Source organism: Cervus elaphus, chromosome 24, assembly GCF_910594005.1.
Source record: "Cervus elaphus chromosome 24, mCerEla1.1, whole genome shotgun sequence".
NCBI classification, from domain to species: Eukaryota; Metazoa; Chordata; class Mammalia; order Artiodactyla; family Cervidae; genus Cervus; species Cervus elaphus.
Window position 1 is genome coordinate 61,840,279 of NC_057838.1, and position 21,124 is coordinate 61,861,402.

A 21,124-nucleotide genomic window follows, 5' to 3' on the forward strand; every position below is an offset into this window, starting at 1 on the left:
GCAGAAGGTGAGGCTGAATTGGTCCTAAGAATGAACAGTTAATTCTCAACCATGGATTGGGCAGAAATGGGACTCACCCACAGTTGGGGACTGAGAGTGCTAAGGTGGGACTTCCTGATTGCACCCTCTGAGACCCTGGCCTTTGAGAGCCCACAATTCCCTTCTCTCTACCAACACAAGGGGACTAGAAGCATTTACTCCAGAGGAGCAGGAGAGTTTGCATTTCCTGCTGGATATCTTGGCTATGCTTAAAGGCACAAGGGACCCCAACCATCAGGGCTGAAGCCCTGAGGTGCTTAGGGGCACAAGGTTAGGCCTCGGGTGGAGTATTTTTCTCTTTAGAGGTGCCCAGACCCCTCTGTATAGGCACAGAAACATAAGAGTAGCCAGAGGATCCTGGGGTTTTATGGGGAATGAGGAGGGCTATAACCAGTGCCCAGATGAAGCATCCAGACACCCTCTGTGACTGCCCATAGGCTTCTAAAAGCACCTCTGCCCCTCACACTCCTGCACAGGCTCCCAAAGGTTTACAGCGGCCCCTGCTGCCACCTCCTCCAGGAAGTCGTCTCTGGTTCCTACTCGTCCGGCCCCTAGAGTTTGGGGGAAACGGGGGTCTCGGGGGGTCAAGGGTCATTAGGGCGGGCCAGGTCCCGGAAGCGGAAACGCGGTGACTTCCGGTGCGCAGCAGGCGGCCATGTTGGATCAGCGAAGGCGGCGCAGAGGCGCGTCCTGGGTCCCCGCGGCGTCGCCGGTAGGTTGGGGCCGTGGGCCTAGCCACGCCGCGGAGGGGCCGTCCGCGAGGCGGCAGGGCGGTGGGCCGGGCGGCCGGCTCTTTCGGGACCAGCGCCCTCCGGCGGCCGGGATGAGACCCCCCCACCCTCCACCCCGTGCCCAGAGACCCCACCCTGGGGCTGTGCGACCCGGTCGAGCTCCCACTCCCTGCTCGTACATTTCGCTGTCTCTAAGGTCCCCCGCGTCAACTCGGCTTGGGCACCAGGAACGCGAACTCCCAACCTGAGGGCCCTGATCTTCCCTACTCTACCCCGGTTCCGCTTGTATGGGGCTGCTCTCGTCCCGCATTTTTCATTAGTTTCCCCTGACGGTCCCAGGGATAGTTGAGAAGTTAGGGGTCAGGCTGCAGCCTCTGTTTTCCGGAGCCTCTTGGAAAGCCCAGAAGACCCCTCCCAAGGGCCCTGGCCAACCTGGACGGAAGAGCCACAATTTACCCCCAATATCTGTACATGGAGGTAACAGTCCCCTCCTTTTTGTACACTTCACAGCTCTGGGAACTACAGCCTTTGGCGGGGGTGGGGGTGGGGGAATAAAAGAACCAAAGTCATGTGCAAGGACTGTACTTGGAGAATGGCCTCGGGAGAGGGGAAGGGCCCGAGACACCTGAGGATCCAAGAATATTTCCAAACAAAGGGCCCCAGGGCACTTCCTCCAGGGAGTTCTGAAAACTTCTGCTCCATTAGGGTGGAGGAGGAAGCTGCACAGACGCACCTCCTGGCCCCAGGGACCTGCCTGATCCCAGCTGATCTTATAGTGCTCCTGTGCAGCTGCAGAGCTGCCTCTGGGACCCCTCAGTGCTGGATTGGGAGAGAGATTAGTCCTGATTGACGGCCTGAAGCTTCTTCAGAGAAGCCTGGGACAACTTGGCTCTTGCCAGAAGCTCCAAATGGGCAGCATCGAATTTTGCACTTTTAAGCCTTAATTAGGACCCCTCAGATCTCTTGGGCCCACTTTATTAAGCATCTTACTTGGAGTCTGTGGCTCCCACTGTCAGACCTTGGGCTCTAGGTCTGGCTGCCTGGCCCCAGGCTGCCTGATTGTCTAGTTGTTGTTCAGGCAGTTAGTCGTGTCCAACTCTTTGAGACTGCATGGACTGCAGCACGCCAGGCTTCCCTGACCACCACACCAGGCTTCCCTGCTCTCACCATCTTCAGAAGCTTGCTCAAACTCATGTCCATTGATTGTCTAGAGATAATTTATTAGTACCTGCTACTCATCTTTTTCAGTTCTGTTGAAGGAGAGTCTGGCTCTTTCTCTGGGCTTGCTCTCCATGGCTCTAGTGCTAGGAATTGTACCTCTGAGTGGCTTGGCTGGGAACTCTGAAAGTCAGAAATGGTCATGAATTTGGGGTGTAAGTCTGGGCCCTTAGGCTGGCACTCAGGCAGCATTCAAAGCGTGTACTGCACTACCTTCACTGGTTTTTTCAGCTGACCCTCCCAGCCCTGATCACAGATTCCTGTTATAGCAAGTTTGCCCTACTCTTTCTCATTTCGGAGCCATTGCATTGGCTGTTCCCCTTTTTGTACCGTCTCCACGTGGCCCTTTCCTGTTCATCACTCACATGCCACATGGGTATTCCTCTCGGGAATCCTTCTGTTGGCAAGCTGGGCTGTATGCCAGTGTGCATCCCGAGAACCTTAAGGGTATCTCTGTCTTACCTTCTGTACAGGGCTCCCCGCAGACAGAGGTATTTACCTATATTCCCAGTGTTGAGTTTAGTACTAGGATTTTGGCCAAACTCAGATCTTTCCAGGGGCCCAGCAGTAGGTTGGATGGTCTGATTATGGGCACGTAGCCTGAAGAAACTGACCAATATGAGTTCACCACCTACCCCCCAACACACACTCCACCTTGGTAGGTGGAGAAGCTTGAGGTTTTGCTCCACGGAGTGCTTGTCTCACTCTGACCAGGCCCCTGTGTGTCCAGAGATACTATTATGAATGCTGGCCCTGATTGACCTGTCGACCTGTCCTGGCCCCTATCGTGGTGCCCTTCTTAACTCTCTTCCTCTTGCCTTGGAGGTGCCAGGCGCTGGTTTTTGGATCCCCAGGCAGACCTACAGTGCCTAATGCCATGAGCGTGGTGGTGCAGCATGTGGAGGAGAAAGCTGTGCACTCCTGGTCACGGATCTCCACGGCGGGGAAGAAGGCCCTGGAGGAAGCGCTGCTTGTCTTCAACCCCATGAGCCAGGATCTCAGTGCCACTGAGGCCCAGCTTGTGGCCTTCCTGCAGGGCCTGCGGGATGATGGCTTCCAGCCTACCATCCTGCGCAGCGGCGATGTCTATGGCTATAGTTCGTGCACAGCCAACCCCCCAAGCCAGACAAAACTTCAGGCTCGTGCCCCCACCCCAGCTGCCACATCACCTCCAGCCAGTGCTCCCCAAACTGCCATGCAGCTGCCTGCGGGCCGGGCCACGCTGCTCCCCATGCCACTATCTGGCAGGCTGGCCAAAGCGTCCACCCCAGCCCTCGCCAAGCATGCTACCACCAACCTGCTGCTGAGCTCCCTGAAGCAGTCAAGTGCCGGCCGTGCCCAGGGTGCGGCGGTGGGCTTTCCCACCCACCTCTATCCAGGTGTCTACCCTGCCATGCGACTCTCCGTTGTCCTTGAGGCCCTAGTTCCCCTCAAAACTCCCGTGGCCTGCTTGGGTGCCAAACACAAGGGGCAATCACTGCAGCTGTCTCTTGCGGACTCCCCCCTGAAGGTGCGGAAAGGTCAAGGGAAGAGGCTGGGGAATGCCCAGCTCAAAGCTCCCAGGAAGGCCACAAGCAAGGGCCCCAAGTGTCTGGCTCGAAGAGGCCCCAGGTCTGGACCCCGACAAGGCACTGGGCTCCAGAGCAAGACCTGCAAAGTCACTGGGTCTCTCGATGGCCCACGAATGGAAGATGGCAGTGCTCTGGGCACCAAAGCAGCTCAGGCCAAAGCTGCCCGTGCCCAGGCCAAGGTGGCTCAAACACAGGCCACAGCCACCCAGGCCCGGGCCAAAGCCAAGGCCGTGCAGGCCAGGGCCAAGGCTAAGGCAGCTCGGAGCAAGGCCAGGGCAGTGCGGGCCAGGGCCAAGGCCAAAGCAGTGCAGGCCAAGGCCAAGGCCAAGGCTGTGCGAGCCAAGGCCAAGGTGGCTCGGACCCAGCCCAGGGGCAGGGGCAGGCCTAAAGGGTCTATTCAGGGCAGGACTGCAAGGAGGAGCCGGAAAAGCTGCCCTGAGACTGCGGGGCAGAAGAGGAAAAGAGCTGAGGAAGCAAAGAACCTTCCTCCCCGGAAGAGAACACGGCTTGGGCCCCGATCCCCTAAGGTGCAGCTCAGACCTGGAACGGCAAGGCTGCTGAAGTCCAGGGCCATCAAGGTGGACAGACTGGCCTCAGACGACGAGGTGCGGCAGCAGGCTCAGCGGATCCTCCGTGTGAACCTTTCCCCTGTAGTACGACTCCAGCCGTTGCTGCCGCACTCCGCACCCTGACTTCTTCACACAGCGACGTTTGGGGAAACCAAGCCCTGTTTGTGTGTGGCCAGCGACACAGTGTGCAGTGCGCATGGATTCCACAACCCCAAGGACTCTGGTTGCCTCTCCAGGGCCCTGAGGGCCACTGACCTCCTTTCAGAGACTGGAGGAGGTGGGGTGGGGTGGGCGGGCAGAAGGGGTGGTCTCATGGCGCAACGCACTGTGACTTGTTGTTATTCAAGTTGTATGTTTATTGTTCCATCTATCACGTTTTATACCTTTCCACCTTCCAGTCTCCCTGCCTGCCCTTTGTGGTCTTTTTTGCGTATGTGACTGCTGGGAGGCCAGCTTGAGCATATGGGAAAGGTAGCCCCAGGAGCAAGGATCCCAGAGAGGGGCCTGGTTGCCTGGGGAACATCATGGATGTGAGTGAAAGGGGGGCGGCCGAGCCGCTCAGAAGTGGGACACCTCCCCTTGGGGCTGCCCTGGTGTGTTACCCAGATAGGTCCCTTGGAGGAAGACAATAGGTGGCTCCGTGGGGCAGCTTGCAGCTGCAGGTTTTTAGGCCAGTGAAGGGGCGGTGCAGACAGCTGGCCTAGTCTACTGTGGCTGAAACCTTGGGGCTTTGTTGGGGCTTGTCTGGGGCAGGGCCAGGCCTAAATTGGCTGAAGTACTGCCTGTTCTCTGTTCTGCTCCCTCCAGGAGAGGGTCTTGAATTTCCCCAGTTGATGGCAGGGGGTTGGGGGTTGAGTCAGGTCAGGGTGGCTCTGGGTTGTAGGGCCACAGAGTCTCCTTACTGACCAGGACCCTCTCGGGTGGGTGGAGTGCTGCGATTGCTGAGCCTGGAGAGTTTGCACACTGCCTCTCCGTGCACTCCGCCTGGGTTCCAAGCGCTCGGTTTCCAGGTCCAGCCTCAGCACGTTTTCCAACAGGGCCTTGTGCATTTCAGACATTATCGGTTCTGTCTGCTTTAGAGAGGGGGCAGGGCCCTGGGCCCTGGACAAAACTAGCTCCCTGCCCATCTGCCAGCCCTTCACTGGCTGCCCAGCCTGAAAGGCAGCGTCTGGGGCTGGCGGGGAGGGGGACACATTCCCCAGAGGCTCCTGGAGAACAGCCTTTCACTGCTGGGGTGGAAGCCTCATTTGAATGAGAATCAGGTCTTTTCTGCCTGTGCGGGTTAGTCTGAACCGTGGCCCCACTAGCAGAGAAGCTCTGTGTGCCCTCCTCCCCACCTTCCGTCTGCATCTGGTGGCCGCCATTAATATCCTGTCCCCAGCCACGGCCTCCCTTGGTTTCTGCAGCTCTGGGGACCTCCCTGCTCCCAGCTGCGCCGTGGCCCCACCCTGCATGCTCCCTGCCTCTGATAGCCTGGCGTTCAGCTACCATGTGAGTATGGGGATGAAACCGAGGGCCGCATTCAGATCCTCGGGACAGCCCAGCTAGGGGCCTACTCTGCGTCCTTTTCTCAGGCCTGATGCTGGCTCCCACTGCCCAGGAGCCGCAGCCGGGCTAGGCCCCCTTCTTTTAGCCCTGCTGCTGCTGCTGCCATCCATGGGTGAGAGATGGTCTTTTTCTCTGAGAGCCTTTTGGGGGTGGGGGAGAAATCACCAGGGCTCCCTGGGGGATGGGGTGAGGTGGGGGAGGGTACCCCTAGGATCTCTACTCAGACCCTGCCCCCTCCTAGTCCCGGCTCCCAGAACAAGTGCCCAGGAGGTACCAGACGTGGTGCCTCCACCCAGCTGCTCCGGGGGCAACTGCCACCCACCTACTGGCAATCTGGTTATTGGCCGTGTCCAGAGCCTTCGAACCTCTTCCACCTGTGGCCTCCATGGCCCTGAACTCTACTGTGTTGTCAGTAAACTACAGGTAGGGAGAAGGCTATGGCCTCTGGAGGTGGTATCTTTGGGTTTTCTTGGGCAAGTTCAGCTCCTGCAAGAGATCAGGTCATTGCTGTGAAGTTTTGGAGGAGGGCGGGGGCCAACCATGCACTTCCTGCCGAGTAACTCTGCGGGCACTTCTCCAGGACTCTGAGAATTGCTGCTTTTGCGACTCTCGGGACGGGAAAAGCCATGGCATTGAGAATGTGGTCTCCCGGAGTGACCCTGATGGCAAAAAGACCTGGTGGCAAGCAGAGAGCGGTGAGGGTCCTTGTGTGCCCCTGTGTGCGGGTCTGGGCTCGGGTCAAGGCCTGGCCGCTGAGCAGCCCTTGTGGTTACAGGTGTTGAGAATGTCACCATCCAGTTGGACCTAGAAGGTGCCTTTTACTTGACGCACCTCGTCATGACTTTCAAGGTGACCCAGTGCCCCACCCTGAAGGCTTATTCTCTGCCTCCTGATCCTGACCACTGACGGGTGCCCCTGGTGACCCAAGGACCCTCTCTCGTCCCCAGACATTCCGCCCAGCAGCTCTGCTCCTTGAGCGCTCAGCGGACCACGGCCACTCCTGGCACGTGTACCGCTACTTTGCCCACAACTGCTCAGGCCTCTTTCCTGGGATCCCTCCTGCCCCTGGCCACAGAGTCGGTGACCTCGTCTGTGACCAGCGTTACTCAGACATCGAGCCTGCCACTGAAGGAGAGGTCAGGCCCAGAGGAAGGAGGGTGGGGCCCTGGCATGAAGCCAGAGGCTCAGGCTTGCTTCTTCGCAGGTAATTTTCCAAGTTCTGGACCCAACCATTCTGGCGGAGAACACAAACAACACGGAAATTCAGGGTAACTATCCCACAGTCAGTCCTGGATTCCCTGTGTGTCAGGAAAACCAGAAACCTGCCTGTGGGAGGGGAGATCCTGCCTAAATTTGTGCGTTAGTGGGGCAGAGAGGCAGGCAAGCCAGCTCAGCCCCCCAGCGATTGTTTCCCAGCCCTGCCGCATCCTGGTCTTCTACCGTGGTCCCTGTTATGGCTCCCCGTCCATGTCCCATTACTGCTCCCCATACCTGTGCCCCATGCCCAGGGACCAGCATGAGTAGAAGTTTATATTTCTGCCCCATCACTGAAGTCCTTTGTGAGGAGGCCCTACGGTGGGCCCCATCACTGCTGGCCCCGCCAGCCTAATCTTTATCCCCCACCTCTACTCCTATCACACGTCCCCCGTAAACTCTCCACTCTGTGAGCCTCTGTCACTGTTCCCCATCACAGCCCCTTCAGGGTCCACTGTCTGCCCTCCCACCCTGCCTTAGTTTACTGCATTCCGGAAGCTGCCGCCAGGTGGCACCAGCGCGTCTCTGGGTGTGACCTCTTCCTTATAAAGCAAATCTTGTTAAAGGACAGGAGAGACTTAATAACCCAGCAGGGCAGCCCAGAACCAGGCCAGGAGAGGGCCAGAACAGGAGGACAAACCCCAAAGTGGCTTTTTCTCTATGTTCTACGATCTCCACCCACCTTGACTTACTTAGATTATTACCAGCTACTGTGCGTGCACACACACACACACACACACACTCTCACACACACCTTTCACCCTTCTAAGGCCTAGAGTGTGTTCCTCTGATCAGAAGAAAAGGGACCTCTGGCAAAGAGATACAGGAGGTGGCCTTGGCTTGGTAACTGAGTTAAGCTGTGTAGAGAAAGGGGGGCCGTGGACCCGTGGAGCCCCACTGTGGGCCAGGCATCTTCCGGGCAGTGCTCAGTGAAGCAGATCAAAAGGGTAACTCTTGGAGCGGACATAACAAATGAGAGGGGCAGTCAATAAGTACACATACCTCATGTGGTTTAGCTGGGTGATGAGCTGATGTCTGAGTCTAGTGACGGGCTGGGGAGCGGGGCCCTTTACTGCAATGGGGAAGCAGGTTTCCTGTATCTAGAGATACCAGAAAGGGGTGTCCAGGGAGCAGTGGGATGTTCATGTCTCAGCCCCGGGGTGATAGCAGGTCTGACGCAGCACAGAGGTGGGAAAATCACCATTGGGCTGTGGTCATCCTAAAATGGTATACTCAGGGGGATAGGGATGGGAGAATCGCACAGCGAAGGTGCTGGAGGAGGTGGCTTCAGTGATGTAGAGAGGGGAGAAACCCCCCACAATTCCTGCTCTATCTTGGGCATAGAGGGATCACAACCTCTATGCACTGGAGGGCTCTCCATGTGTCTCCAGAACTCCTGCGTGTGACTAACCTCCGTGTGAACTTCTCCAAACTTCACACACTGGGTGACAGGCCCCTGGGGGGCCTCAAGGGCCACCCCTTCTACTACTATGCTCTCTATGAGCTAGTGGTTGGAGGCAGCTGCCTGTGCCACGGCCATGCCTCTGAGTGCAGGCCCGCACCTGGGTCCCCACCCAGCGTGGAAGGCATGGTGAGTACTCTCAGAGGGTCATCAGTGGCTGGTGGGAGGGTAAGCCAGGGGACCAGGTCGACTCATCTTGCCCTCCTCCCTGCCAGGTACATGGCCATTGTGTCTGCCGCCACCACACCGCTGGTACCCACTGTGAACGCTGCCAGGGCCTGTACCAGGACCGCCCGTGGCAGGCAGCAGAGCCTGGGCACCCCCACGCCTGCCAGAGTAGGTGCCATGCCGTACTCTGTCCGGCCACACCTGCCTTGGGTCAGCCCGCTCCTTACCCACCTTCTTTGCCCGGCTCCAGAATGCGAGTGCCATGGGCACGCCCGCAGTTGTCACTTTGACATGGCCCTGTATCTCGCATCTGGCAACATGAGTGGAGGTGTGTGCGATGCATGTCAACACAACACAGCCGGGCGCCACTGTGAACTCTGCCAGCCCTTCTTCCACCGGGACCCCCGGGAGGACCCCCGTTCCCTTCACTCCTGCAAACGTGAGCCCTCCGATCCCCGATCCCAGTTGTGACCCTGATCCGTAAACTTCACATAACCTCTGACCTGACTCTGTGCCCACTTCTGACCCCTGATCCAGCCTGTGACTGTGACCCTGTGGGTGCCCTGGAAGGGGGTTTGTGTGATGCCTACACAGACGCCACCCGGGGCCTCCTCTCTGGGCAGTGTCGCTGCAAAGTTCACGTCTGGGGCCAGCGCTGTGATTCCTGCCGGCCAGGTCACTATGGCCTGAGCCTCAGCCAGTCAGAAGGCTGCCAGCGTGAGTGACCCTCAGCGTGACCCTCACCCCCAGGTCCTCCTTGCTCTGTCCCCAGTTACTGCCCTCATAGCACGCCTGCCCCCGCAGCAGTCTCGTAGCACCCTGACAGCTAGCTGTGTGCCCTTAGCCTGCAGGTGCGACGCCCGGGGCCGCGTCCCCAGCACTCATGCCTGTGATCCATCCAGCGGTGCCTGTCACTGCAAACGCTTTGTCTCTGGACGGGACTGCAGCCGCTGTCTGGTGAGGCTTGACCCCCCCACCCCCCCGCTTCTGATCTGACCTTGACTTGGGGTGCTGAGCTTCTAGAAGCTGACAAGTCCCAGACTGTAAGAAGTGTGACTGCAGACTGAGCCTTGAAGGTGGGTCGGTGCCACTTCCTGACCTGGTCACCAGAGTCAGCGCCGCTTTGGCTAGCTGAGCCAGCACAGGGAAGCTTTGGTAACCAAAGAAGGAAAAGCAGTTAAAAGGAGTGGCAGAAGTATGGTGCACTGAGTTTAAAGGTGTTTCACAGTAGAAGTGCTTGAAGGGGCACGCGGGGCATCCCCTTCTTGCCTCCATTGAGCATTATAAGTCCTTTAACTTTTATTTCACTCCTGGTCCTGTCATCTTCTTACCTCTGTGGAACCTCCCCTCTGTGGAACCGTGCAGGAGTCCACCAGGGGCCCCTCTAGCCTTCCGAGATGGACACAGAAGAGCATTCAAACCTTGAGGTCGCCCCCCCGCCCACATCTTCCTCTCCTTCCTTCACCCACCTTTCTCTCTTACAGCCTGAGTTCTGGGGTCTGAGTGGTGACTCTCTAGGCTGTCAGCCCTGCGACTGTGACTTTGGGGGTGCCTACAGCAACAGGTACAGGGCAGGGCCTGGGGGTCTGGGTCCTGCGGGGAGAGTTGGGAGTCAACTGTGTCCCGTTCCCATCCCCACTCTGGCCCAGGTGTTCGGCAGGGCAGGGCCTCTGCCTCTGCCGCCCCCACCTGCATGGCCGCCGCTGCCAGGAACCCCAGTCTGGGTACTTCTGCGCCACCCTCGACCAGGCCACTGCCGAAGCAGAGCGTGGCCAGAGCCTCCGGCCTGCTGATCCCCGGCTGCCTGTGAGTGTCCAGCAGGGGCAGGGGGAAATCAAGGCTCACACCTTGGGGCTTAGGGCAGGGAGAGCACATCCAGAGAGAGCTCGTTGGAAGAAGAGGCCAGACAGGGTTAGGAAGGTGAGGCAGGTCCAGGTGGGGGTGGAATCAGCACGGTTGGAAGTTTGGTGACTTGAACAGAGTCCATATTCCCACGACAGGATTTCCCTGGTGGTCCAGTGGTTAGAACTTTGAACTCTCGCTGCTGAGGGTCATAGGTTCAATGTCTGCTCGGGGAAGTAAGATTCCACGAGTTGCAAGGTGTGGCCAAAAAAAAAAAATCCCAAGCCAGGACAGTATGGAGGGACACTGACACTCAACTCGCCCCCAGGGAGCCCCCTGGCCTGCTCCCCGCTACTGTACCCCAGCCCCAGGGACCTCCTCTGGGTGGCTCGGGCCCCGACTGTGGAGACAGCGTGACCCTCGCTGTGCCCTCCAACGTGCCAGGCAAGCCCAGTACAGCCACCAGCTGCCCAGGGTAAGGACTCCGAGGGGCAGGGTTGGGTCACAGGTCACTAGGTCTTAGTAGGGAGGGGCTCAAGCCCTGGGGCTGTGGGTCGCTGAGATCTAGAGGAATGGGAACCTAAATTCTGAGTGTCCTCAGTCCTGGAATGGTCTGGGCCTGGGAGTCCGTGTCTCACATCCAGACCCCAGGGAAGCCCCCGGCCCTGCATCGGGGAGCTGGCTCTGCACTGGGGAGGGGCTCAGACTTCGCCCGTGTGGTGGACGGGGCTGGCCTCTCTCTGCCGGCACCCCCAGTGCCTCGCGCCCTGGACTATGACATCGTCCTCCGCTATGAGACCCAGGTCAGTGGCCTGCTTGCCAGGCAGGTGGGTGGGTGGTGCCAGGTGGTGGGTCGGGGCAGCTCCTTGACTGCTGGCTCCTGATTCTAGGCACCTGAAGTGTGGCAGGCATTAGTCCGGGTCCGTGCCCAGTCGCAGCCCCGCAGTGCCCGCTGTGCCCATCCGCTGCCCTCAGAGCAGCTGTTCCAGGCAACCTTGACCCATGGGCACAGGTAGGCTGGACCCTGTGACCCCCAAACCAAGACCCTATTATGGAGCCAACACATTTGAAGCAATATCCAAACGAAGTGGGAAGCGCCCAACATGTTACATGTTTAGTTGATAAATCGTGTCCGACTCTTTTGCAACCCCATAGACTGTAGCCCACCAGGTTCCTCTGTCCATGGACTTCTCCAGGCAAGAATACTGGAGTGGGTTGCCATGCCCTCCTCCAGGAGATCTTCCCAACCCAGGGATCAAACCCGCGTTGCGTGCATTGGCAGGCGGGTTCTTTACCACTGAGCCACCAGGGAAGCTAACATGTCACAGAATATTCAAAACAGGGGCCTAATGTAAAACAGGGCAGGGTTTAGCACCTTGATCTTTCTTCATTGGTCATATGATGAAACACTGGACCTCATGTCTGCATAGTGGAAATGGAACGTTCCTGGACCACATGATCATGACCTCCTCAGCCCACCCTTACTCCTCTCCCTGGTCCCTACAGAGCCGTGGTTCTTTCCAGACCATTCTGCTTTGAACCTGGAACACACTACTCCGTGATCTTGCGGCTGTGGCGGACCAAGGAGGGGCGGAGACCTGAGGGGGGCACGATCCTCCTGGATTCAGTGAGATCCTAGGGGCTCCCCGCCACATCTGGGGGAGACACAAATTATAGCAGGACATTGTGGGTGCAGTGGGCCCAGGGACAGGGGGTCTTGGAGGCCTAGAGTTGCACCAAGAGGACTGAGGTAGGTGGAGAGAGGAGGGAGGAGGATCCAGGCGGGGGGAATGCATGTGCCAAGGGTAGAAGGTGAGCCAGGCAGGCCCCAGGCCTCACAGGACCTTGTGGGCCAGACGAGGGGCTTGTCCTGAGGAAGTGGGAGCCCTGGAAGGGATTGGAGCAGGAAAGACACTATTAGAGGGTGGCTGCTGCAGTGATTCTGAGTGAGGATGGCATTGCCTACATTGCTTTGGGGCCACTGATGTGTGTGTGTGTGAGTCTCAGTCATGTTCAACTCTGCGACCCCATGGAATTCTCCAGGCAAGAATACTGGAGTGGGTAGCTGTTCCCTACTCCAGGGGATCTTCCTGACGCAGGTTTCGAACCCTGATCTCCTGCATTGTGGGCAGATTCTTTGCTGTCTCAGCCACCAGGGAATCCCTGGGGCCACTGGAGACGAAGTAGAAACAGACTCAAAAGAGAAACAGGAAAGCGGCAGGAAGGGGCTGTGATGGCCAGTGTGTACAAACGGAAATTCCAGCGCAGGTGGGAGTGAGTGGGACAGGGCTTACTGCCCCCTGCCCCCCACCCTCTACCCTCCTTCTAGGTCATTCTTCTGCCACGAGTTAGAGAGTTGCCTGGACTGAGGTCTGTGGACCCTGGGGCCCCGCGGCGCTTGCAGGAGCTTCACGAGGAGGGCTGCCTGGAGGCAGCAAGAGTGAGCCCACCCCGAAGCATGCCTGAGGCCTGCACCCGCCTCGCCTGCAGCATCTCAGCCCTGCTCCATGGAGGTGGCCTCGGTGAGCGTGTGGCCATGGCTGGAGGGGGATTGGAGGACAGGGGTTGCAGTGGGCCCCGCGGGGTTCATCTGATCTTGCCATTTCTCCTGCCAGCATGTGAGTGCCACCTGCAGGGGTCACTGAGCACCGAGTGTGCCCAGCTGGGGGGGCAGTGCCCCTGCCGCCCTAACATCACGGGTCGTACCTGTGACCGCTGCCTGCCTGGGACATTTGGCCTCGGGCCCACCGGCTGCCGCGGTGAGCCTTCAGGGCCCGTGGGTGTGGGGTCTGGGACCAGCATGTCATTCCTGTACGTGGCTTGATCGCCCTGTCACTTCCCGCAGAGTGCCGCTGCCACCCCGAGGGGGCTGCCGGAGCCGTCTGTGACCCTACGAGCGGGCAGTGCACATGTCGGCCGGGCCTCGCTGGTCGCCGCTGTGACCGCTGCCTCTCTGGCTGGTGGGGCTTCCCACGCTGCCAGCCCTGTGCCTGCAATGGACACGCCGAGTCATGCCACCCGCTCACAGGCGTCTGCCAGGACTGCCACGGAGCCACCACGGGCCGGCACTGTGAGAGGTGAGGCTGCGCTGAAGGGTTGGGAAGGGGTCAGGATGAGGGGCCAGGCCCCGCTCCATGTGCCTCTGCCCCCAGGTGCTTGGACGGCTACTATGGAGACCCCACCCTGGGCTCAGGCCAGCGGTGCCAGCCCTGCCCCTGTCCTGGGCACCCTGGCTCAGGCCTCTATCATGGGACGTCCTGCCGTGTGGATAGCACCAATGGACGTGTCCTGTGCCTCTGTGCACCCGGCTATGCAGGTGAGGCACGGTTGGCAGTGACCAACCCATGGCCCCGCTCACTTGTTCACAGTCCTGTTAGGTCCACAAAGCAAATCTTTGCCAGTGCCACCTGTGAGTTTGAGCTACAGGCTGGGCTCCTCTCCTCAAGGAATTCCCGTTCTTTTTTTCTGGCTGTGCTGGGTCTTTGTCGCGGTGCACAGACTCAGTAGGTGCAGTGAGCGGGCTTTTCTAGTTGTGGCGCTTGGGCTTAGTTGCCCTGGGGTATGTAGAATCTTAGTTCCCCAACCAGGGATTGAACCTGCGTCCCCTGCATTGGAAGGAGAATTCTGTACCATTGGACCACCTGGAAAGTTCCAGGAGTTCCCATTCTTAATGAATTAGAGGTGTGAAACTTGTAGGCCAAGAAGATGGGCCACAATGTGGCTATCCTATCCTCTGCCCTCCTGGCTGGCTGGCCGACTTTTTGGCTGGTTAAGTGGGACCCAGAGGCCTCAAAGGTATAGGGAGACACCTAAAATAACCCCCTCTCAACTTTGATCCACTCCAGGCCCCCGCTGTGACCGCTGCTCCTCCGGCTACTTCGGGCACCCCTGGCCTGGAGATGACCCCAGAAGAAGTCCATGCCGGCCCTGCCAGTGCAACAACAATATTGATCCCCATGACCCAGCCGCCTGCGACCCTCACAGTGGACATTGCCAGCGCTGTCTGCACCACAGCCACGGTGCTGGCTGTGCCCACTGCCGGCCTGGCTTCCACGGCAGTGCCCTGCGCCCAGGGGGCTGCCGGCGTGAGTGTGTGGGTAGGGTGGTGAGGGCGTCCCAAGGAGGGAAGGGGTGGACTCGCATTCCTCAGCCCCTGTCAAGCCCTTCCTGTCCCCAGGCTGCAGCTGTGACCCCCGAGGCACCAGCCCTGTGAGGTGCCCACCTGGGGCTGAAGCCTGCTTCTGTGACCTGGTCAGTGGGCAGTGCCCCTGCCGCCCCCACACACTGGGCCGGGACTGTAGCCGCTGTGCCCCCCTCTTCTGGAACCTCGGGGGGCCCCGGGGCTGTGAGCCCTGCAGCTGCCACGCCCGACACACTTTGCAGCCGGGGTGTCACCCAGTGAGTCAGCCCGTGTTGCGCGTAGCACGTAGCCGTGGCCGGGTGTGAGTGCATGTCTGTGCCTGTGACACAGTGTGATTTAGGGCCCGTGCGCGTGTTAATGCGACCGCCAGCAGGGGTGTGCAGGGCTGCGAAGAGCTGTGTGTCTGTGCTCTTGTGTGACATGAACTGTGAGCAGACCTGAGACCTCACGGTTCCAACCCCATTCACTTGGTGACTGACGGAGACGAGGTCTGAAGTGTGTTCTCGGGTCCCTGCTGAGGACAGGGAGGGAGTCAGAGGCCGTGGAGACAGTGGGGCACCCGACTCAGGACACACAGGGCCTGTCAGGAGTTGAGAACCCAGAGGGCCCGTCTGGGGATGGTGGGAAAGTTGGGGCAGGCCTGGGGCTCAGACCAGAGGCCGAAGGAGGGGAGAAGCCTTCAGCCAAGCACAAGTGTGGGTACTGCCGGGGTGGGATCAGGGCCGAGGGGAGGCACCAGTGGGCTGCTCTGAGCGCTCTTGCCCTTCTCCCTCCCTCTTTGGTTCACTGACTGGCCACACTCTTTTCCCTCAGGTCACGGGTCAGTGCCCCTGCCGGGCAGGATTTGGGGGCCGCACGTGCTCCCGGTGTCGGGATGGGTACTGGGGTGACCCGGAGCAGGAGTGCAGAGGTGAGCAGGGCGCGCTGGTTCACACGCTCCACCACCACCAGGGGTGAGGCTGTCCTGACAGGGCCCTTGGGGTGCAGTGGAGGAGCAGGGGATCCTTGGGCTTAACCTGAGGGAGTGCACCACGTGTTCATGGCTGTTTCCTCCAAAACTTAAAAGTAACAGTCGTGAAAACAGCTACAGGGAAAGAGTGTAGGCAAGGCCACGTCAGGTGGGTCTGTGGAGCAGACATGCAGAGTGCTTCTTTCCTGACCCCACCTGCCAGTCTTGACCCGAGCTGACCCCAGCCTGGGCTGCAGAGCCCCCGGAGCCCCAGGCTGTCTTCCTGCCCAAAGGCGGCCACTCAGGATGGCCCCTCTGGCCAGGGTAGATGCCAGTACCCCTGGCCGTCCGAGCAGTGGCTTAGGAGAGACCACCACACTCACACAGGGCGATTTTCCTCTTCTAGGCTTGTGGAGGCGGGGCTAGGGTGAACGCCACCTGCTCCCTGCCCTGTTTTTGTCTTTCCCCACAGCCTGTGCCTGTGACCCCCAGGGCTCCATCTCGCCCAGCTGTGACCCACACACAGGCACCTGCCGCTGCCGAGAGGGCATCTCAGGGCCGAGGTGCCAGGCGTGTGCCCGTGGCTCCACAGGCAGCTTCCCACACTGCACGTCCTGCCCTCCCTGCTTCACCTCCTGGGACCAACACCTGGCTCCCCTCCAGCTGCATCTGGACACCGTGGCCCATGAGGTGGCCGCCCTGCGCCAGGGCATGCCTGGCTGGGGTGCTGGTGGCCAGGGAGGAGACCTGCAGGCCCTGGAGGGTAAACTCCAGCAGGCCCAGACACTCCTGGAATCACTTTCCCCCACCGGAAGGCCCCTGCGACAACTTACAGAGTGGATCACCGGACTGAGGCAAGGGGTCTGGGGTCATTAGGGAGGAGGGTTCCAGCTGGCCTCCCAGGGTCAGGGACTCAGTCTCTGGCTGGCCTCTCTGAGTCCTGGGTCCAAGAGTGTGGTGAGTCCTCTAGAGTGAGGAGTCAGCGGGAAAGGGGCATTTCTGGCCAAGCTGATACTCCATCTTCCCACAGGACAGAAAGAACCATGTTGGCCCAGGCACTGTGGGTCACAGCACAGGTTGTGGCAGAGAGAGAGTCATGGGTTAAGGGACAGTGTGGACGTCTGGAAGAATTATCCCAGGAGTTAGACTGTGTCAAGGGCCTGGCCTGGCCCAGGAAGGCCACGGGAACCCAAGGTGAGGCCAAGTAGGCAGGTGGATGGGCCGCAGGTGAGGGTGGAGGCAAGGCTGGGCCAGGAGGAAGGGAATAGGTGCCTTTGCTTATGTTTCTGGGGGGCCCAGGAGACTGATGGACCCCACCTCAGCCAGTGGATCACCCAGCCACCCCTCTGTCATTCCCATCCCCTACAGAGGCCAAGGCTCAGGTCTCCTCAGCTGCCCTGCTTTCTCAAGAGGCCCTGCGTACAGTCCAGGTCTTGGCCACACTTGGAGGACCAGACAGCCTCCTGGGACAGGCCCAGGAGGCCCGGCGGTGGACAGAGCAGCTGCTGTGGGCAACGGGCCGGTCCAGAGGGCCAGCGGTGTTGCAACTGAAATTGAAGGGGCTCGTCGACAGGGTCCAGAGGCTGAGTCCTCGGCTTCTGCAACTGCTAGACAAAGCTGGAGTGGTGGGTGGAGATGTGGGTCACTGGGGGATGTTTTGCCAAGGCGAGGACTCTCTCCTGGGGGTAAACTGAACGTAGGGCCGTTCAAGATCCAGGACACAAATCCCTCACTGGGACCCCAATCTTGTTGGCAGGGATGCAGGGGTCAGGGACCTGGGCTGGCCTATGTTCCTGTGCCCTCTGGTGTTCCCTCTTGCCCTGGGACCCTGCCTACCTCCCAGTGGGCGCTCATTGCCTCCCGTAACTCCTCCCGTAGCCTGGACATAGCAGTCATCACCTTGGAGCAGTGCCAGCATCTGGTACAGAGCTGTGGGGTCTGTGGAGGGGAGTCTGGGGGAGTCACGGGGTACCATGGCTTGGCCATGGGCTCGCAAGAGACACATTCCATATATGGCCCACCTCTACCAGCTACGGCAGACCCAGGCTACTGCAAGCTCCACAGGAATCCAGGCCTGGGAGATGTGGCATCGAGCAAGGGGGTCCTGGGGCATGGCCACCGTGGCTCGTGTGCAAGCAACTGTGCAGACCATCCAGCGTTTCCTCTTGGGTACATGTCTGCTTGTTATATGTCTGTTCACTGCTGAGGGCAGGGGCAGGTGGGTCTCCAGGACCCTGCTAGGATACCCCTAGAATGAGGAAGACTTGTCAGGGCTGACCAGGGGTCCAGTGGGAGCATTAGTGTGCTAGCAAATGTTGAACAGGTTAGACCTGGGGGTCAGGAGGACTTGATTTGTAATTGTTCCATGGTATGAGTAATTCCCATCATGACTGATATCAGTCTACCTATTATTTTTTAACAACTGGAGGAGGAAATGGCAACCCACTCCAGTATTCTTGCCTGGGGAATCCCGTGGACAGAGGAGCCTGGTGGGCTACAGTCCATGGGGTCACAAAGAGTTGGACACACACACTGAGTGACTGAACACACACACACACATTATTTAACAAGTGCTTAATATAATTCCTGAAACTGTAACAATTGACTCGTGGAAGCCTCTAGCATGAGCTTCCCAGATGGCTCAGTGGTAAAGAATTCACCTGCCAGTACAGGAAACATGGGTTCAATCCCTGGGTCAGGAAGATCCCTTGGAGGAGGAAATGGCAACCCATTCCAGTATTCTTGCCTGGAGAATCCCATGGACAGAGGAGCCTGGCGGATTCCAGTTCATGGGGTCACAAAGAATCGGACATGACTGACCATGCACACAGCCTCTAGCACACAGGGTAGTCATATCAGAGGCAGGGTCAGTGAGAGGTTAGGGTCAAGGCTCGTTGAATCAGGGATCAGAGTTCACGTCCAGGATCCCTACCTCCATCCCCACAGCTGAAGGTGCGGATGCTGTGAGCATAGAGCTGGTGGCATGGCGTGGGCTGGTGGTGCCCGTCCCCCAAGACGGGGCAGCGGGCCTTGCCTTCCTGCTGGATCAGATCCAGGGTGCCCTCCCTGCACCAGAGGCCGTGGGTCAGGAGCTGCCCAAAGCTGAAGGTGTCCTCCATCGGGCACAGCAGACCAGGTGAAGGGCCAGGAGGCTGGTGGTAGAGGTCAGAGGGTGGGGAGCAAGGGAGTACTGGACTGACTGCCTGCATCCTTCAGGGTGGGTACAGCCAGGGCTCTTCATCAAGCGCTGGATTTGGAGGGAGTGCTGGCTGAGGCGGGAACTCATGCAAGGGCTGCAGAGCAAGGACTGCAGGTGGTGAAACAGAGACTTCGGGGTCTGGAGGCCAGTGCACAGGAGGTGATCCACAAGCCCCCCCATACCCTTAGCTCCCTCGCACCTCTTGTTCAGAGGCTGCTATCTCTATTCTTCCCCTGAGATCCTTGACCTTTTCTGATAACACGGTGCTAAATACCCTGACTGTGTGAACACCCTGCCCTGCCGTGACCTCTCTGTGATTCCCTGATCTCCGCCTCAGGTGGCCAGCCACCTGGCCCAGGTTGCACTGGCAGGGGATGTGACCCCAGTGGTGGGACATCTGTCCAGTGGATCTGCGGCTCTCAGGACCCGTTTGGCCCTGACTCAGCGGCAGGCCTGGGAGGCAGAAGAGCGAGCCACGCATGCCCTCGGCGTGGCCAGGAGCCTGGGCCAGGTGAGATGGGAAAAGGAGACTTCAGGGTCTCAGGGACCCCTGTGGAATAGCGTGAATTGGAGTTTAGTTGGGACTGGGCTACACTGGCCTGAGGCAGGGTCTCAGTTCTAAAGCCCCTGTTCCCCGCGGGAACTTCAGGGGGCAGTGTGTTTGGGACGGTAGGGTCCAGGTGGGTGGGCTTTCAGAGCCAGCCCTGCCCTAGGAGCTGCAGGTGGCCCAGCTGGGTGTGATGGAGTTGCAGGAGGGCACGGAGAGCCTTGTGGCCACGGTGCAGGATGCCGGAGAGCGGGCACAGCGGGCGCGAGCTGAGGCCCGAGAGCTGCTGACGCTGGTACAGGACAGCTGGAGAAGACTGGAGGGTATGTGGCTGGGCCGTGGTGGGTGGGTACGGGGAGTGGTCAGGGTCAGAGTCAGAGGGATGGTGTGGGAGGGTCAGGGCTGGATCCAGATTGGGTCCGTATTCATACGGGGATCAGGCTGGGGTCAAAATCCAGAACAGAGGGGTCAGATGTTGGTTAGGGTTAGAGCTTATTTAGGGCTGGGGTCAGAGTCAGGGTCTTGATGGAGATGAGGACCAGGGTCAGAGATTAGGGCCAGAGGTCAGAGCCTGGCTCAGATGACCTTAATCCCCAGGGTTGGAACGCCGCCTGGCTCAGAACGAGGAGGCACTGGGCAAGAAAGTGGCCACCCTGTGGGCCCTGGAGCAGCGGGCAGCAGAGCTACTGGGTCACATGCAGCTGTGGGCCAGGGCATATGCCACCTGCTGACTTCGGTCTATGGATGCCAGTGAGAGGGACTCGGACTACCTGGGTGACTCTGAGTGACCCCACAGTGACCCAGGAATCCCCTGACCTTGAGAGACCAGAGACACCAGAGTGCCTGCTGATCCTGAGTGATCCATGTGACACCATGTTGTTTAGTGGTCCTCTGACCTTGACAAATAGAAGAGGTCACGTACGACTCCCTGAGGCCATCTAGTGCCCCCCGGGATCCTGATAGAGCTTTATCTCTGAGTGATCGATAATTCTGAGTGCCCTCTAGTATCCCTGGGCCCCTTGGATTGACCACACGACCCCACTGGTGTCTGGTGACCCCACTCCAGATAACCGGTGAACCTTGATGTTTCCGCTAGAGAACCCCAGCTTTTTGCCCTGGGCCTGCCGCTCCAGGGTACTCTCCACCTGACCCCAGACAGTGGGCGTGGATGTGGCAAGCTCAAAGTCACCCAGACAGGGCCCTACAGACCCCAGAGTCTGGTCCCCGCTGAGGTCCCAGGGGCCTGGGTGGGGCACGCGCTCCGGCAGCGCGCATTCCAAGCCCGGATCTGGGCGCTCCCGGAGGGCCGAAAAGTCCGGAGTGGATAAATAGCCAGAAGATCTGGATTCACTAGCTACCGCTCTGGTCTGTTGTCAGTGCCCAGCTCCCTTTTTCATACCAGGAAACTTGAGTTCTTCTCATGCCTACTTGTTGTAGTGACTGGGGGAGGCGGAGACTCTGAATAGGGGATGGCCTTTCTCCATCTCTCCCAAACCCCCATGTTATCCTGTCCCTCCGGTCAGGCTGTCCTAAAGCTTCTCACAGGCCCTGAATAGGGGAGCTTGGCACTCTGAGTGCGCCTTTCCGCCGCCTCACTAATGCTGGAGCCCTGGGAATGGAAAGCCTAATTGATGGAGACTCCCACAGCACCAACGGCACTGGGGACAAAGGCTTGTCCCATGGGCCCCTTGAGGTCTCCAAGATCACACTCTTCTCCTTGGCTTATGCCACAACCCCTGCTTGATGTGTCCCTGAACTATAGTGGCCTATGACCCCAAACCCCAGTGTTTCCCTGGCTTTGTGCAGACCTGGGCCCTGGGGCACAATAAAGGTTTACAGGTGAGCTGGTCTGTGTCTGGTTTCTCGAGTGAGAGTCGCTCCCAGAG

The 21,124-nt window shown here is 59.2% G+C and overlaps 3 protein-coding genes across 6 annotated transcripts; all 3 read left to right on the forward strand.

Annotated features, from left to right (window-relative positions):
* The first annotated feature begins 610 nt into the window (after positions 1 to 610).
* CCDC71 (coiled-coil domain containing 71) lies at positions 611 to 4,520 on the forward strand. 2 transcript variants are annotated; one of them, XM_043885192.1, is made up of 2 exons: positions 611 to 751; positions 2,814 to 4,520. In XM_043885192.1, exon 2 carries the CDS (start codon positions 2,866 to 2,868, stop codon positions 4,249 to 4,251), a length of 1,386 nt encoding a protein of 461 aa, XP_043741127.1. In that variant the 5' UTR covers positions 611 to 751; positions 2,814 to 2,865; the 3' UTR covers positions 4,252 to 4,520. The 2 variants fall into 2 exon arrangements, with proteins under 2 accessions (XP_043741127.1, XP_043741128.1); XM_043885193.1 differs by lacking the exon at positions 611 to 751 and adding an exon at positions 832 to 1,247.
* Positions 4,521 to 4,605: 85 nt separating this feature from the next.
* On the forward strand, positions 4,606 to 16,528 carry LOC122682462 (laminin subunit beta-2-like). The gene is made up of 26 exons (XM_043885181.1): positions 4,606 to 5,619; positions 5,703 to 5,788; positions 5,918 to 6,099; positions 6,257 to 6,371; positions 6,452 to 6,525; positions 6,624 to 6,812; positions 6,881 to 6,944; positions 8,322 to 8,521; positions 8,608 to 8,728; positions 8,811 to 8,999; positions 9,098 to 9,277; positions 9,405 to 9,517; positions 10,045 to 10,124; positions 10,210 to 10,366; positions 10,731 to 10,877; positions 11,047 to 11,205; positions 11,293 to 11,414; positions 11,909 to 12,029; positions 12,732 to 12,924; positions 13,018 to 13,161; positions 13,248 to 13,479; positions 13,555 to 13,718; positions 14,248 to 14,487; positions 14,580 to 14,800; positions 15,357 to 15,453; positions 15,965 to 16,528. Coding segments are annotated over exons 1-26 (3,996 nt in total). The 5' UTR covers positions 4,606 to 5,617; the 3' UTR covers positions 16,369 to 16,528.
* LOC122682465 (laminin subunit beta-2-like) lies at positions 16,416 to 21,081 on the forward strand. 3 transcript variants are annotated; one of them, XM_043885189.1, is made up of 9 exons: positions 16,416 to 16,686; positions 16,861 to 17,117; positions 17,249 to 17,413; positions 17,523 to 17,661; positions 18,439 to 18,628; positions 18,709 to 18,850; positions 19,029 to 19,202; positions 19,405 to 19,561; positions 19,836 to 21,081. In XM_043885189.1, exons 1-9 carry the CDS (start codon positions 16,536 to 16,538, stop codon positions 19,967 to 19,969), a joined length of 1,509 nt encoding a protein of 502 aa, XP_043741124.1. In that variant the 5' UTR covers positions 16,416 to 16,535; the 3' UTR covers positions 19,970 to 21,081. The 3 variants fall into 3 exon arrangements, with proteins under 3 accessions (XP_043741124.1, XP_043741125.1, XP_043741126.1); XM_043885190.1 differs by having other exon boundaries at positions 19,414 to 19,561; XM_043885191.1 differs by having other exon boundaries at positions 19,444 to 19,561.
* Positions 21,082 to 21,124: the final 43 nt, after the last annotated feature.

Excerpts from the sequence above, each read along its gene's own strand:
- LOC122682465 (XM_043885189.1), top strand. The coding sequence starts at position 16,536 with ATGTTGGCCCAGGCACTGTGGGTCACAGCACAGGTTGTGGCAGAGAGA. Across the intron at positions 16,687-16,860 it reads GAAGGCCACGGGAACCCAAG|AGGCCAAGGCTCAGGTCTCC; the intron begins GTGAGGCCAAGT and ends CATCCCCTACAG. Across the intron at positions 17,118-17,248 it reads TGCTAGACAAAGCTGGAGTG|GGATGCAGGGGTCAGGGACC; the intron begins GTGGGTGGAGAT and ends TCTTGTTGGCAG.
- CCDC71 (XM_043885192.1), top strand. The coding sequence starts at position 2,866 with ATGAGCGTGGTGGTGCAGCATGTGGAGGAGAAAGCTGTGCACTCCTGG.
- LOC122682462 (XM_043885181.1), top strand. Across the intron at positions 8,729-8,810 it reads GCACCCCCACGCCTGCCAGA|AATGCGAGTGCCATGGGCAC; the intron begins GTAGGTGCCATG and ends GCCCGGCTCCAG. Across the intron at positions 10,878-11,046 it reads ACAGCCACCAGCTGCCCAGG|ACCCCAGGGAAGCCCCCGGC; the intron begins GTAAGGACTCCG and ends TCTCACATCCAG.